General features: G+C 42.9%; 2 protein-coding genes across 2 annotated transcripts in view; both read right to left on the minus strand.

Moving 5' to 3' along the window:
- Positions 1–3,212, minus strand: part of LOC123485255 (NUAK family SNF1-like kinase 1) — a gene marked incomplete at its 3' end in the record, with an annotated part of 6,821 nt that extends 3,609 nt beyond the window's left edge. Inside the window, exon 1 of the mRNA XM_045216190.1 lies at positions 2,451–3,212. Coding sequence (XP_045072125.1) covers positions 2,451–2,753 — 303 coding nt within the window. The remainder of the gene's footprint in view (positions 1–2,450) is intronic.
- A 4,126-nt stretch (positions 3,213–7,338) lies between these two features.
- LOC123481049 (oocyte zinc finger protein XlCOF6-like) lies at positions 7,339–12,841 on the minus strand. Its single transcript, XM_041871069.2, has 2 exons — positions 12,436–12,841; positions 7,339–8,592 (listed from the first exon to the last, which is right to left on the minus strand). Exons 1-2 carry the CDS (start codon positions 12,599–12,601, stop codon positions 7,421–7,423), a joined length of 1,338 nt encoding a protein of 445 aa, XP_041727003.2. The 5' UTR covers positions 12,602–12,841; the 3' UTR covers positions 7,339–7,420.
- Positions 12,842–15,298: the final 2,457 nt, after the last annotated feature.

Genomic DNA, 15,298 nt, shown 5'->3' on the forward strand with positions numbered 1-15,298 from the left:
AATAGCTATCTATTCAGAGAAGCTGCCGCAGAACACACACACACACACTCACACTCACTTACACACACTCACACACACTCACACAGCGTCCCCTGACAGGTCAACATAGAAGTGTTCCCTTCCTGCTGCTTGGCTGACCCTGTCAACCTGCTCCTCTCACTGCCTTGATAACAACATTACCAGACCAGACCAGACCAGACCAGGCCAGGGAAAGTGGCATAATTAAATAACATTCAATCTAAAGGCTCTCTCAACCCTCCACCATATGACTGTGCTTTATGTCTCTATAGGGAAAAAAGGTTCATGGTGGGTACACAAATGTTCAGACAGACAGACACAACAGATTAGACGTACACACTAATGGCGACTCAACCATGTGTATCATGATTGACTGACTCAGAGTCCCACTCTACCTTGCTCTTGCATGGTAGCAGCCAGGAGACTGAATGCGCTTGTATGGTAGCAGCCAGGAGACTGAATGCTCTTGCATGGTAGCAGCCAGGAGACTGAATGTTTTTGCATGGTAGCAGCCAGGAGACTGAATGCTCTTGTATGTTAGCAGCCAGAAGACTGAATGCTCTTGTATGGTAGCAGCCAGGAGACTGAATGCTCTTGCATGGTAGCAGCCAGGAGATGGAATGCTTTTGCATGGTAGCAGCCAGGAGACAGAATGCTCTTGAATGGTAGCAGCCAGAAGACTGAATGCTCTTGTATGGTAGCAGCCAGGAGACTGAATGCTCTTGTATGGCAGCAGCCAGGAGACTGAATGCTTTTGCATGGTAGCAGCCAGGAGACTGAATGCTCTTGCATGGTAGCAGCCAGGAGACTGAATGCTCTTGCATGGTAGCAGCCAGGAGACTGAATGCTCTTACATGGTAGCAGCCAGGAGACTGAATGCTCTTGCATGGTAGCAGCCAGGAGACTGAATGCTCTTGCATGGTAGCAGCCAGGAGACGGAATGCTCTTGCATGGTAGCAGCCAGGAGACGGAATGCTCTTGCATGGTAGCAGCCAGGAGACTGAAAGCTCTTGCATGGTAGCTGCCAGGAGACTGTACGCTATGCTGGTGGTTTTATAGCAGCTAATCTCAATGCGTCACCAAGGCCTAATAATCCCCAAACTATTCCATCCAGACTTCTGTTTGTATTGTCTGTGTGTTCACACTCACTGGCTCATTCTCTCTCTCTCTGTCTAGTAAGCAGGGTGTCCTAAACCAGTCATGTCTCCAGACCTCTTACACATGGACAGGGAGGCATTTCTATGCCTGACAAAGCCCACACAGAAGGGTACGGTATATATGTGGTGTCTGCTCTTCTTGGCTACTCAGGATAACCAGTGAGAATGTAGCCTTTCCCCTCTCTCGCCTTCATTCTGTTCACACAGTTTGAAGTCATTAGGTACCTCATCAATACAGCGACCAAGTGAGAAGTTCTCGGCTTGTGTGTGTGTGTGTGTGTGTGTATACATCTATGTGGGTTTGTGTTGTGTGTGTGTGTCTGCACCCCACACGTAACCCCTCCAAGAGCCTCTGCTTCCTTCACAGCTAGGTGTTAGTCAGTCCGAGGAAACACCCACCAGACTGGCTACTTTCCTCCTGCATACCTCACACTTGGATAGTTCTAGTTGCCCAGCCAGGGGGTGACCAGAGGTCAAATAATACCCTCAGCATCTCTCTCTTTCTCTGCTCTCTCTTTAAGTGTGTGTGGTTCTCGCTCGCGCTCTCTCTCCCACTGTCTCTTCACACAGTACAGAGGCTGAGTAACCCACTAGACCTATTTTAGTGCTAGTCAACAAAATACCTGAAATATGATCACTATAATTCACCTCATGGCTACAGGTGGTTCAAGGTGGATCATTAAATGGATTTGTCAGTGCATGTTCAGTGGGACAAAACATTTTTACTTTTATTCATGCATCTCAGCTCATCAAAACTCATAAGTTAAAGTCAACAGAATTAGACAAGAGACTCATTCTTCTGAGGTCTGGTAACACTGAAAACACATGTTATAAATATAAACTTAATTTAGCTACATGGACCCCAATGTATTTTTAAACTGACCTTTGACTCATCTTGTATAAGCAGTGTGACCTCTGAGGCAATACAACTGATTTTGTCTCCTGAAGCCAAGTGTGTAATTATGGCCATAAAACAACATTAAATCGGCTCATTACTGACTTTAAATTGGAAAGCTGAAATCCCACGTGGCATCATCAGGGTGCGCGAGTTGACACTGACTATAGTGAAGGCTATAGTGACCTTGGGATTTCTGATTGACACACCATAAACATGTGTTTATGAATATTTATCAATAAAACACCAAAATATCACTATATTCAGTTGTCAGACGTTGTATGTTGATGTTCTTAAATCACAAACTACATTATAATGGTGTTATTCACTTGTTGTAACACACCCGTTCCATTGGAGATTAGCCGTTGGCTAAAACTCACCACTTTGCCGGATTGTCTCTCGATGGCTTTCTTCACTTTGCCGTATGTCCCTTTCCCCAATGTCTCCAGCAGTTCGTAGCGGTGCTTCAGGTTGTGCTTGTGGTGATGTTTCTTCACGCCAGAGTTAGACCATCTCCCTTCATCCAGGATCGAGATGTCACCAAGGTAGTCGACAGGTAAAGGTCTGTCCCCCCAAATCTGAACATCGCTCTGTCCTACCTCAGTCCCAGCGCTGGACGTGGACATATTGGACACGTTGGACACATTGGACAGCCGACGCGCTTTTGAAGCAGTTTCCATCATGATTACTAACAAAGTGTCAATATGATCAAATCCAAGTAGACCTAATGATGGCTATCAAAGTGCTTTAATATATGTGTCCTTAGAATTACACCTCCAAATAAATGAAAATATTTGGATTTTGATCAAAAGTAAATTATTCAATCATTTGAGCAAAATCTCTTATTCCTCAGTTGTAAAGACGTTGTTTCTACTGTGCTCGGTTCTCGTCGCTCCCTTATGGTAATTCAAGTGATGCTCTAATGGTGGCAAAATGAGACCAACCCGGCGTTTTGGGATTGTTGGATACAGCGGCGCATTCATTCTCTATCCATGCGTAAAATCTCTCTCCGATGTTGCGCTTGTCTTGAAAGCGACGATCCGCGCCTAGGTCCTAGCTGTGGATGCGATGTATTCGAGTGTGACACACAGAGCTGTTCGGTTTTGAGCCATGCTCATCGGCTCTCTCTCATACGCCCGCTGTCTCTTTCTCTCTGTTTCTTTTTGTCATAGAGAGGTGTAAGGAGCTGGAGCCAGTAGCCGCAGGCAGGGGGTGTGGTCTAGCCAACTACAGTCCCATTTTCATGATTGCCTTTTGTGTGCGTGCGGGTTATTAAGAAAGAGAGACATGGGCTAAAAGCAGGTCTTGTACACTGCTCTGGCTTTGCCTGTTGAAAGAACAAGCTGACTCGGAGCAAAATAAAAAATTTGAAAAGTAATAATGTCTTACTAGACATGTTCTTGCTTTGATAAAGGGGTATATTAGTAAATTCTGCGTAGAATTCTCTTGAGTAAATGTATTCCAACCTTGAGATGAGGCCACCTTGGTTTGTCCTATAGCTCTGTAGCAGGCAATGTGTGTAATTACGTTAACATTGTGACACTCCTCTTGAACATGGTGTGCCTACGGGTGCTCAGACTTACTAATGGTAAACCAGGACCCCCTGTAGTCCCTAGGGAAATCATGTACCCACCCACACAGGAAAGGAATGAGAGAAAGATGAGAAATACAATTCACATTCTCACTTCTCATGTTGTTGTAGCCCACTGAAAGGATCCATGTTAGTGTGTTAGATCCACTTGATTGGCCAGCTAGCCTTAGCCAATCTCATTTTGCTAGAGTAAGATGTCATACAGACATCTCTTCGGCAGAGGGACACTGATACACAAACATTGGTTTAGTTTTATTTATGTATTCATTAGTCTAGTAGCCTGCATGTATAGAATGGAAATATGTCCTCCTTTGGAGAGCATTTAAAGGTCTAATGGAGCCGTTTTCATCTCAATATCAAATCATTTCTGGGTTACATTACTGTGATTGTTTTCAATTAAAAATTGTCAAAAATAAACAAAAAAGGAATGACTTTCCAAACGGTTTGTTTTTCCTACTATTGTATTTTGACATTTGCAAAAGGCAAACTGACAGCCGCGACCAACCAGAGACATATAATCCATAGATGGTGGTTCCCATTCAAGTCAAGACTGCCAGCCATTGCTAGTGTACACATGAGTTTAACAGTCAAATTGACAGGGTTAGAGGTTACAAAACCCTTCTATTGAATATATGTATATGGCCACAAATGCAACATGCTGTTCCACAGATAGAATAAGAAGCGATAAGCAGACCAAAGTCAGCCTTTAACGATAAGTAATCAGATAAAGACAGCACTTCTAAAAACCTATTTCACACCATAGCCTGCTGAATTTGTAGATCGCCTTTCTTTCATTTTGATTTCGTCACAAATGAAAATGTGGCACTGACTCGCCCATGGATTGATGTTTCAGCATTGTCTCAATGAAGAGTTCGGTGTTCGACTAGCCATGTGCGACGTGCACGTGCAGTTACAAGCCTGCTAGAGTTAGCGGCAGGGGGACGAGCAATACCCACCGTCGTCGTACGGATGAAGCCTGACCTGGAATGTAAAGCTAACTGAAGATGGTTAGCTTTAGAAAACCCTGAGTAGCTTGCTTTGTAGTATACCACTCAGATGTTATGAACCTAATCCTGATTTACAGTCACCTTTGACCCCACGGTACACACCATCTATGACAGGGGTGTCAAACTCATTTTAGCTCAGGGGCCACATTGAGGAAAATCTATTCTCAAGTGGGCCGGACCGGTAAAATCATGGTATATATAACTTAAAAACAACAACTTCAGATTGTTTTAATACTAAGAAAACAATCAACATAAAGCTGGAGCCTGAGGACAGTGTGTCCAAAATAGTACAAGCACAACATCACTATTAATCATAAAACACCTTAAGTTTATTTGAAAATTCTAAAGAAAAAGAACACACAAACACACAATGCCTCAGTGATTCACAGAACTGTTTCACAGATCACAGAACTATATCAGGGTGTCATTTCTCAGGCAGAAATGTAGATACAAATAATGAAATCCTGTTCCCCAAACAAGTGCAAGAACCACAGAGTCAAGAATAGGTTAAATATACAAATAAAATAAAATCAATTAAAAACAATAGCACATCAACATAAAAACATATAAACATAAAGCTGGAGCCTGAGGACAGTGTGTCCAAAAGCACAACATCACTATTAATCATAAAACACCTCAAGTTATTTGAAATTCTGAGGACAAACAACACACAAACACACAATGCCTCAGTGATTCACAGAAGTATATCAAAGAACTATATCAGGGTGTCTCATGCAGCACTTTAAGTGGGGCTGCATAGTTTATTTGACTCCTGATACCTGGCATCTTTTAGCTTTCACCAGCGCATCAATATCAGGCGTCACATCCTGAGTGGCAGCCAACTTCAGGATGTGATTCAAGTGCTTGTGCGTGAGCCTTGAGTGCAGCTTTGTTTTATTCATGACGTTATCCATCTTTAATGACTTGCAACACAAAGCCTCCTGGTGCAAAATACAGTGAAACGTCCAAAAATCACGTCCTCCATTTGCAGATTGCACTTTCTCTCTGAACTTTGTCACCCTGTCCAGCGCGCCGACAAGTGCAGTGAAAATATCAGCTACTGTCGTTGTATCTGTCATCGGCACCAACTCCACGAACTCCTCCGTGACGGTCAATGTGTCATCAACTCCGCGGATGAAAATGGCCAGTTGTGCAACATCTGTAATGTCCGTGCTTTCATCAATTGCAACCGAAAACGCAATAAATGACTTTACTTTTTGCTTCAACTGGCTGTCCAAATCCACTGAAAGATCGGAAATCCTGTCTGCAACTGTGTTTCTTGTCAGGCTGATATTTGCAAAAGCCTGGTGCTTTTCAGGGCACACAATCTCCGCTGCCTTCATCATGCATGTTTTTACAAATTCACCCTCACTAAATGGTTTTGAAGCCACTGCGATTTCATTAGCAATGAGGTAGCTAGCTTTCACTGCAGCGTCACTGATGTCTCGGCTGTGAGTAAACACAGACTGCTGTTTCTTCAGACCCGCCAACAGTTCATTCACCTTCTCTCTTCTCCACTGTCCTTGAAAGTTGTCATATTTGTCGGCATGAAGACTCACATAGTGGCGACTAAGGTTATATTCTTTCAGCACTGCAACATGCTGTGAACACACCAAACATACAGCTTTCCCATTCAATTCCGTGAATAAATTGAAGGATGACAATTTTTCTTGGAACACTCTGCGTCCACTTTTCTCTTTTTTGACAGAGACATATTGGGGCAATGAGGGTGCCAAAGCGCATAATGTTAAAAGTAGAAGCCGTAATAAATATCGCGGGCAAAACAAAGTAGCTCATCCGGACTGGCTGCACTTGCTTGACCTATTTGCTCTGCCCCGGTATAAACAGTTTGCTTGCTTAACACAATTGGAACAGCAGTTTCTTTTATTGAAAAATTGCAGCTCATTTTTATACTTTACAAAATCATCTCGCGGGCCGGATTAAACCCGTTTGCGGGCCTGATCCGGCCCGTGGGCCGGACGTTTGACACCCCTGATCTATGACATCCCCTTATGGTCAGTCATGTCTGGTTCAGTTAAGCATGGTCCTATTTGGCTGTAAAACAGTGTGTGTGTTTTAATGTGTTTAGTAATGGGTAACAGTGTTGATTAATTTAACATTATACCCTCATATGTCTGTGAAGAATGATTTGAAATGACTAACAAGTTTTACATTCAACAGAGATGGTGTGATGGGGATCACATCTCCAAGAGTGCCATCTAGTGGGAAGAAAGGAGAAATGTCATCAATTAATTAGCAGTGCCACTGTCAGAGAAGGCACTTGTGACATGACCTGAAAAGGCAGTATTTTCCTCTAAAAAGCCTTGGAGTATGTTGAGAGACTAGAAGCCTCATTCTGTGACCTCTATCTCTCCCTCCAGACAGATGTAAAGTAGATAGGCCCTCCATGTAGACCAGAGAGTAGCAGAGAGCACCTGTGGAGAGAAACAGCAGGTTATCAATAGAATAGATCAGAGAAACTGTCATCCTGAAGCATGGAGAGCAGGTCCCTGGGAGAGGTATCATCTTATCGTACTCCACCAACCACTGGATGTGAGTCTATGAGCGTGTACTCAGAGTATTGTCCACATCCTGCCTTTTTATTCTCATCTTGTGACTAAATAGATCTTTGCCCTAATTTTCTTTCTTTTGAGTTTTCATCCTGTTTTCCTCCTTTGTGGATGTTTTTACATGGATCAGTAATTTAGACTTTTGAGTGAAGCTTTTGCCGCAATCATCACAGCTAAATGGTTTATCTTCTGTGAGTCAGTTTATGCTTCCTTAGGGTCCCCTTCTGACTGAAGCTTTTCCCACAGTCATCACAGCTAAATGGTTTCTCTCCTGTGTGAGTCAGTTTATGCTTCCTTAGGGTCCCCTTCTGACTGAAGCTTTTCCCACAGTCATCACAAATAAATGGTTTCTCTCCTGTGTGAGTCAGTTTATGCTTCCTAAGGTTCCCTTTCAAATTGAAGCTTTTCCCACAGTCACCACAGATAAATAGTTTTTCTCCTGTGTGAGTCCGTATATGCCTACTTAGGTCCCCCTTCTGTAAAAAGCTTTTCCCACATTCTCCACAGATAAATGGTTTCTCTCCTGCGTGAGTCAGTTTATGCTTCCTTAGGGTCCACTTCTGATTGAAGCTCTTCCCACAGTCACCACAACTAAATGGTTTCTCTCCTGTGCGAATCATCATGTGCTTGGACAGATCCCCTTTGAGTTTGAAGGTCTTGTCACAAACAGGGCTGGTGCAGGGTTTCCCACTGTGACGGAGTCGGACATGGGCCTTTTGTTTACAGGTGGAGTGGTAGCTTTTTTGGCAGAAGCAGCCAAAGAGAGTCACATGCCTCTGCAGGTCCGTTTTCAGAGCAAACATTTCGCCACAGTCACGGCAGCGGTGAGGTTTTCTAGACGTGGTGCTGGGTTTGAAACAGTGTTCCACCATTGATGGGTTTGGATCCAATGACGAACTGGGATCCAATGGTGGGCTGCTGTCAAGTGCCACTGGGTCGCTGCTTCCGGCTAGGTTTTGGCTGGAGGCATTGTTTTGATTATCTGGAGGGTGACAGGGACTGTAGAGACCCTTAAGGTGGGTCACAGTAACATAAGGTGTGAGATCCACTTGTTTAGGGTCCCTCTCTCTGTTCTCCACAGTCTGGGTTTGGGGAAGAGTCAAGGGCTGAAGTGGGTCCTCCTGATCACATTCACTTTTCATACAGGAAGGAGTGAATTTGAACTCTATGATATCAGTCTCCAGCCCTTGAAGCTGCTCTTCCTCCTGAGTGGTCCTGAGTTCCTCCTGTTCCTCTTTAATCTGTGGAAGCTCTGTGTTCTCCTGCCCCAGACTGGGGCTCCACTCCTGCTCACAGTGCTGCTGATCAGGGAGAACCTCCTCTTCAGAGACAGCGAGAGAGAGCTGCAGGGAGTCTGGAGGAAAGGAGAGAGGAGCAGAGGTTATCTATACAGCTTTTAGACATCAGGATTGGTGTCAATTCGAAGTTAAAACTAGAATCCTTAGTTGCTACATAAATGTTTTGATTATAAATAAATCATTCTTAAAATAACATGACGTATAAATGCCTCATGAGCTTAGTTCAACTGTCGTTTGCAAACAATGTAAATATAGCCTCAAAACATGGTTTAAAACTATAATGTTGATATCATGGATGGTCAGTCCTTGCGTCCATAGCTCTGTCTATGAATTTGAGAGTGGTTCCATTTCTCCAGGCTCATCCCTCACCTTTTTACCAAAACAGAGGCAGGGTGACTTTTATTATTGTTTCAATTAAGGCCTCTAGCTTTAAGTAAGTAGATTCATGAAGTAAATAAATTCCAATTCAATAATTGAACTACTATAATCTATTTTCAAGTACTTATCAATAAATTGAAGATAAGCCATTTACTTCAAGTGTATTTGTTAATTTATAAATAAATTAAAATAACTTCCTGGTTTTCGTGACAATGTTTGTATCCATGTATCGTCATTATTTTTCCCAACGCATGTACAGTATTAGCAAAGATGGTTTGGTATGAAGATATGTAGAAACTGCTTCTCCAATAGAAATCCCCGATCACGTTTTTAGGCGATGTCATGGCGACATTAGCTAGCTAAACTCATGCGCAGAAACACGTAATCGGGTCTAACCAGGGCTGCGTTCAGTACATAGAAACGTAATAGAACGTTAAATTGAACAAAAACAGCGCTGTATTGAGCAACCAGTTCAAAAACAGAGATGGGTTGGGGTGTGGGTTCAAAATCCACAGCTGCAATATAGTTTATGTCAACAACAATCTAAGCCAAAACCATCTGTTTTGCCCCATAGGTGCGCATGCGTTGGTTTGTTGCTAAACAACCCATCTATACAGTTAATGATGGGGGTTTGTTTCTCTGGCCCGGTTTACCCCGGTAGAAGGAGTTTGAACCGGGTGAAAAGTGATTGCATTCATTTTGGAACGGGGCTGCCTCTAGGGTGTAAACCAGGTGCCCGCTCTTGTCGAAGGCGGCGCAAAACAAAAGTGACGTAATTAAGCACGTGGAGTGATGAGTAGGATTATGTGTTTCACATGCAAAAGTGATTGCTTTATCTGTCTTCCCAATGAAAACTAGTTTGAAATGTTAATTTATGGAAAAGAGATGCTGTACAATTCTGGACGATATACCATGCTGCGTTATTGACAAAATGACCAAGCAGTGCAGATTACTGTTTGATTTATCGCCAGATAATAGTGCTCCCTCATTGGGTCTAATGGTCGTGTCACGCCGAACTGCGCTTGTGCATACCGTCAACTCCATATGAAGTAGTTTTTGACGAAAATCTAAAAGTGCCAGTGTCACGATCTTGTAGTAATGACATCTTCAGCTACTTAAAACATTGGTTTGAATCTATACTGAACAAAAATATAAAAGTGTTGGTCCAATATTTCATCAACTGAAATAAAATAACCCATAACATTTTTCATACGCACAAAATGCTTATTTCTCTCTAATGTTGTGCACAACTTTGTTTACATCCCTGTTAGTGAGCATTTCTTCTTTGCCAAGATAATCCATCCACCTGACAGGTGTGGTATATCACCAGTGGAAACCCGTCATTCAGGGCAGTTTTGAGCCCCACATTTTTAGGAAAATAAACTTAGAAATTGTTGCATGTTGCATTTATATTTTTGTTCAGTATAGGTTGTGCCTTTAGAAATCAAGGACATTTACAACTGAATACTTTTTCACTTCTCTCTTGGACTTCTCTAACCTGGCCTGGTCTGCGGTTTCCACTAGTTACCACAACCACAGTCAAAATTGGGTATATCGTAAAAAATATATATGTAAACTAAAATCTGCTTAATTTAAGGTTAGGAATAAGGTTAGCAGTGTGGTTAAGGTCAGGTTTAAAATCCCATTTTAAGAAGATAAATTGTAATTCAAAATTGTAGAAATAGGCAGGGTTGATGACTTTGTGGCTGTGGTAACTAGTGATTAACCCTGGGGCCTCGTTTATAAATGTAGCTGACACACAAAACCTGCCCCAAAACATGTGTGCCAGTTTTCAAGCAAAAGTAGGCATTTATAAAAACTGAACTTGACACGAGAATATGCTTATCCTCCCGCAAACTTTAGAACATGCATATGCACAGTTTCGAGTGGTTTAAGTATTGAATTGCAATTAAGGCAAAAGTAGCAACCTTGTGCAGCACTATTTTCAGCAGCAGCACACCACTGCTGGCTTGCCTCTGAAGCTAAGCAGGGTTGGTCCTGGATGGGAAACCATATGCTGCTGGAAGTGGTGTTGGAGGGCCAGTAGGAGGCACTGTTTCCTCTGGTCAAAACATTTTTATATCCCAGGGCAGTGATTGAGGACATTGCCCTGTGTAGGGTGCAGTCTTTCAGATAGGATGTTAAACAGGTGTCCTGACTCTCTGTGGTCACTAAAGATCTCATGGCACTCAATCTGGCCACCTAATCATCCCCAGCTTCCAATTTGTTCATTCATCTCCTCTTCTTTGTAACTATTCCCAAGGTTGTTGCTGTAAATGAGAATGGTGTTCTCAGTCAAAGAAATATGACACTCTTATTCAAACAATTTTATAAGATTTGCTGAATACATTTGTCACCTTTTCTGACTGTGATGGTTTCATACTCACGAAGTAGCCTTATAGGCCTACAAAAGTCCCATCACTCATTTAATTGGAACCACTTTACAGTAGTAAATAGATAAACTATTTGAAGTATTTTGCTCTATGTGATCCGGAGCGCATTAACCATTGAACAGAAGGGTCACGTTATTTTGTCTCAAATAAACAATATTTAATTTATAAACATTTTCATAACCATTGCTGAATAAATTCCTCACCACCTTTTCTGGCCATGATGGGTTCATATTCCCGAAGTAGCTTTAGCCTACAGCAAATTACCACGCGCATCTCATTTATATTGGGCCTAATAGATTGGCTATTATTTTATGTATCCAAAGGGGAGCGCGGTTTATAATATATAGTAGAAGTTAACAGATTAACAGAGAGTTCATATTTTGCTTTGAAGTGTGTAGGTTATAGGGCCTTCCACTGTAACTAGGCATAGGCCTATTGTATAGATTCACATTTTTCGAGTAGACATCGGCTAGACAATGTTTCAGAATTCGCGGGCAGTGCAGAATATTTCGGTTGGGGGAAAAAGTCAACGCAAATCATCAGGCTATTGATTTCAAACAATCTGTTTACAGGTCCACAACAATTTGCCATTGTTTTTTTTCTTTCAGAAACGGTCAAATATAACAAATATCACTGTAAAAGTTTTAAACATTCTGCCAACACATCTGATCAAGTTCGCCGTTGCTATATTTCCTTTATAAACGGCCAAGGCCTAATTCCAATACTTCCAAAGTATACAGCAAACGTGCGTGTTATAAAACGGTGACTGATGTGCGTTTTTCAGGCGGGGTTTTAATGCTCGTTCACGCCTAATTTATAAATGGGAAACAAGCGTATGCCACGTTTATAAATCTTAATATTTGTGTAATTGCGCAATCTTTTCAGAAATGACTCAAGCAGATATTCAATGTGTCCTGTTAACGTTAGCGACAGTTATAAATGAGGCCCCTGGTCTGCCGAGTCTGCTTCGCAAGCGTCCCCGGAAGTCTCGCAATGTTGGGCCTTTGGGTTTAGAAACTGTTAATAGTTAATAAAACATATTGAAATGGTGATCACTGAAAGACTAAACAGTTTATTTATTGAGCAGAACTGCTAGTTATCTACATTTCAGTAGATCTACACACGAACCTTTGTTACATTGTTGTATAATCGGTGTGATCCGCAGCAGTCTCCGTAGCCGATCATTCTCCTCCTGGTAGTCCACTACCGTTTGCTCAACTGCCCCAAAAATCTCCACAGCAGCCGCAGTTAAACGCTCATTTAAAAACACACGAAACAACTGTAGTTTAGACATATTTCAGTGGACTGAAAGTTGGGTATTCAACTAGTATTGCTTCATCCACGAGGAAAGAACGGTGGTCACAAACAAAACAAACCCGCTCCCAGTTTTACTTCCTTCTTCAGTGGGGTTTATCGGCGGTTGGCATCCAACGTTATGGTGCATTACCGCCACCTAACGCACTGGAGTGTGGGCCACAGACAGAGATAAACTAAATCCTACCTGCCAACCCCGTTTCTCTTTAAAAAAGATTACAACATATTTGAGACTATATCTAATGACGCTCTACTCAATATACTCTTTAAACTAATTTCCTGCATCCCCTTCTCCCTCATACTAAATCTAATCCTCTCTCTTTCCCTCTGAGACTGCAGCAATACATGCTCCACAGTCTCTATTTCCTGACAATAATCACACTTTCCTGATGGATGCTTTCCTATCACGTTTAATGTCTTATTCAACTGGCTGTGTCACACCCTTAATCTTGTAAAAATAGCCTCCTCTCTTCTGTCCCTTCCTGCCGTCCTCCCCTCCCCGACTTTCCTCTGCACTTTAAATAAATGCCTTCCCTTATTTTTTATATTCCACTGCTTCTGCCATCTCTGCACCATCACTGTATGTATCAGTCTTTTTGCCTCTGCCTTGCTCATTGACACTTCAACATCAACATCCCCACTACTAAGTGCTTGTTTAGCCTGTTCATCTACCGCCTCGTTCCCCTCCACCCCCACATGGGTTGGAACCCAAGTAAATCTTATCTGAATACCCATCTGTTTAATCCTGCCATGGGTTTGTAGCACCTCATAAAGCAGGTCTTCTCTGCGACGTGAGCTAAAGGACTGGAGACTCATTAACACTGCACATGAATCAGAGCAAATAACTACTCTGTCTGGCTTAACTTCCTCCACCCACTGCAAGGCCAACAGTATGGCCATCAGCTCCACCGTATATACGGCCAGATGATCTGAAATACGTTTCCTGACTTCCACCCCACATTCCTACACTACAAATGCTGACCCAGTACGTCCTGTCCTTGGATCTTTTGAACCATCTGTGTAAATGACCACAAAGTCCTGATACACAGTTTCCAGACGTCTCTTAAAGAAATCAGCTGGATCAACACCCTCCCTATCTTTCTGTAGTCTCTCCAACACTTCTAGATCAACTACTGGAGACGGGAGTAGCCATGGTGGATTTACAGGAATAACTACAGTTGGACTAAACTCCCTTCCATACAGTCCCATCTCCTTCGCCTGGGTATTACCCACCCACCCAAAGCTTGTGTTCGATCTTCGCTCATGTTCCCAGCATGCCTGTAAAATCCCTTTCGCAGGCTGAGACACCCCATGTCCTTGTAGGTTGACCCAGTAATTCATTGCCAGCTGCTGTCTCCTAATCTGCAACGGCATATCCCCCATCTCCACCTGTAATGCAGCCACTGGGGACGTCCGAAACGCCCCACTACATATTCTGAGTCCTTGCCCCTGTATGACATCTAGCCTTTCCAGTGAGGTCCGGGCTGCCGAACCATATGCTATACTTCCATAGTCTATTACAGATTGGATCAATGCAACATACAGTGAGGGAAAAAAGTATTTGATCCCCTGCTGATTTTGTACGTTTGCCCACTGACAAAGACATGATCAGTCTATAATTTTAATGGTAGGTTTATTTGAACAGTGAGAGACAGAATAACAACAACAAAAATCCAGAAAAACGCATGTCAAAAATGTTATAAATTGATTTGCATTTTAATGAGGGAAATAAGTATTTGACTCCTCTGCAAAACATGACTTAGTACTTGGTGGCAAAACCCTTGTTGGCAATCACAGAGGTCAGACGTTTCTTGTAGTTGGCCACCAGGTTTGCACACATCTCAGGAGGGATTTTGTCCCACTCCTCTTTGCAGATCTTCTCCAAGTCATTAAGGTTTCGAGGCTGACGTTTGGCAACTCAAACCTTCAGTTCCCTCCACAGATTTTCTATGGGATTAAGGTCTGGAGACTGGCTTTAATGTGCTTCTTCTTGAGCCACTCCTTTGTTGCCTTGGCCGTGTGTTTTGGGTCATTGTCATGCTGGAATACCCATCCACAACCCATTTTCAATGCACTGGCTGAGGGAAGGAGGTTCTCACCCAAGATTTGACGGTACATGGCCCCGTCCATCGTCCCTTTGATGCGGTGAAGTTGTTCTGTCCCCTTAGCAGAAAAACACCCCCAAAGCATAATGTTTCCACCTCCATGTTTGACGGTGGGGATGGTGTTCTTGGGGTCATAGGCAGCATTCCTCCTCCTCCAAACACGGCGAGTTGAGTTGATGCCAAAGAGCTCCATTTTGGTCTCATCTGACCACAACACTTTCACCCAGTTCTCCTCTGAATCATTCAGATGTTCATTGGCAAACTTCAGACGGGCCTGTATATGTGCTTTCTTGAGCGGGCGCTGCAGGATTTCAGTCCTTCACGGCGTAGTGTGTTACCAATTGTTTTCTCGGTTACTATGGTCCCAGCTGCCTTGAGATCATTGACATGATCCTCCCGTGTAGTTCTGGGCTGATTCCTCACCGTTCTCATGATCATTGCAACTCCACGAGGTGAGATCTTGCATGGAGCCCCAGGCCGAGGGAGATTGACAGTTATTTTGTGTTTCTTTCATTTGCGAATAATCGCACCAACTGTTGTCACCTTCTCACCAAGCTTTTTGGCGATGGTCT

Source organism: Coregonus clupeaformis, unplaced genomic scaffold, assembly GCF_020615455.1.
Source record: "Coregonus clupeaformis isolate EN_2021a unplaced genomic scaffold, ASM2061545v1 scaf0633, whole genome shotgun sequence".
Taxonomy (NCBI): domain Eukaryota; kingdom Metazoa; phylum Chordata; class Actinopteri; order Salmoniformes; family Salmonidae; genus Coregonus; species Coregonus clupeaformis.

Coding starts and splice junctions, on each gene's coding strand:
- LOC123481049 (XM_041871069.2), bottom strand. CDS start 12,601: ATGTCTAAACTACAGTTGTTTCGTGTGTTTTTAAATGAGCGTTTAACT. Junction 8,593..12,435: donor TATACAACAATGTAACAAAG/GTTCGTGTGTAG, acceptor CCTTTCCTCCAG/ACTCCCTGCAGCTCTCTCTC.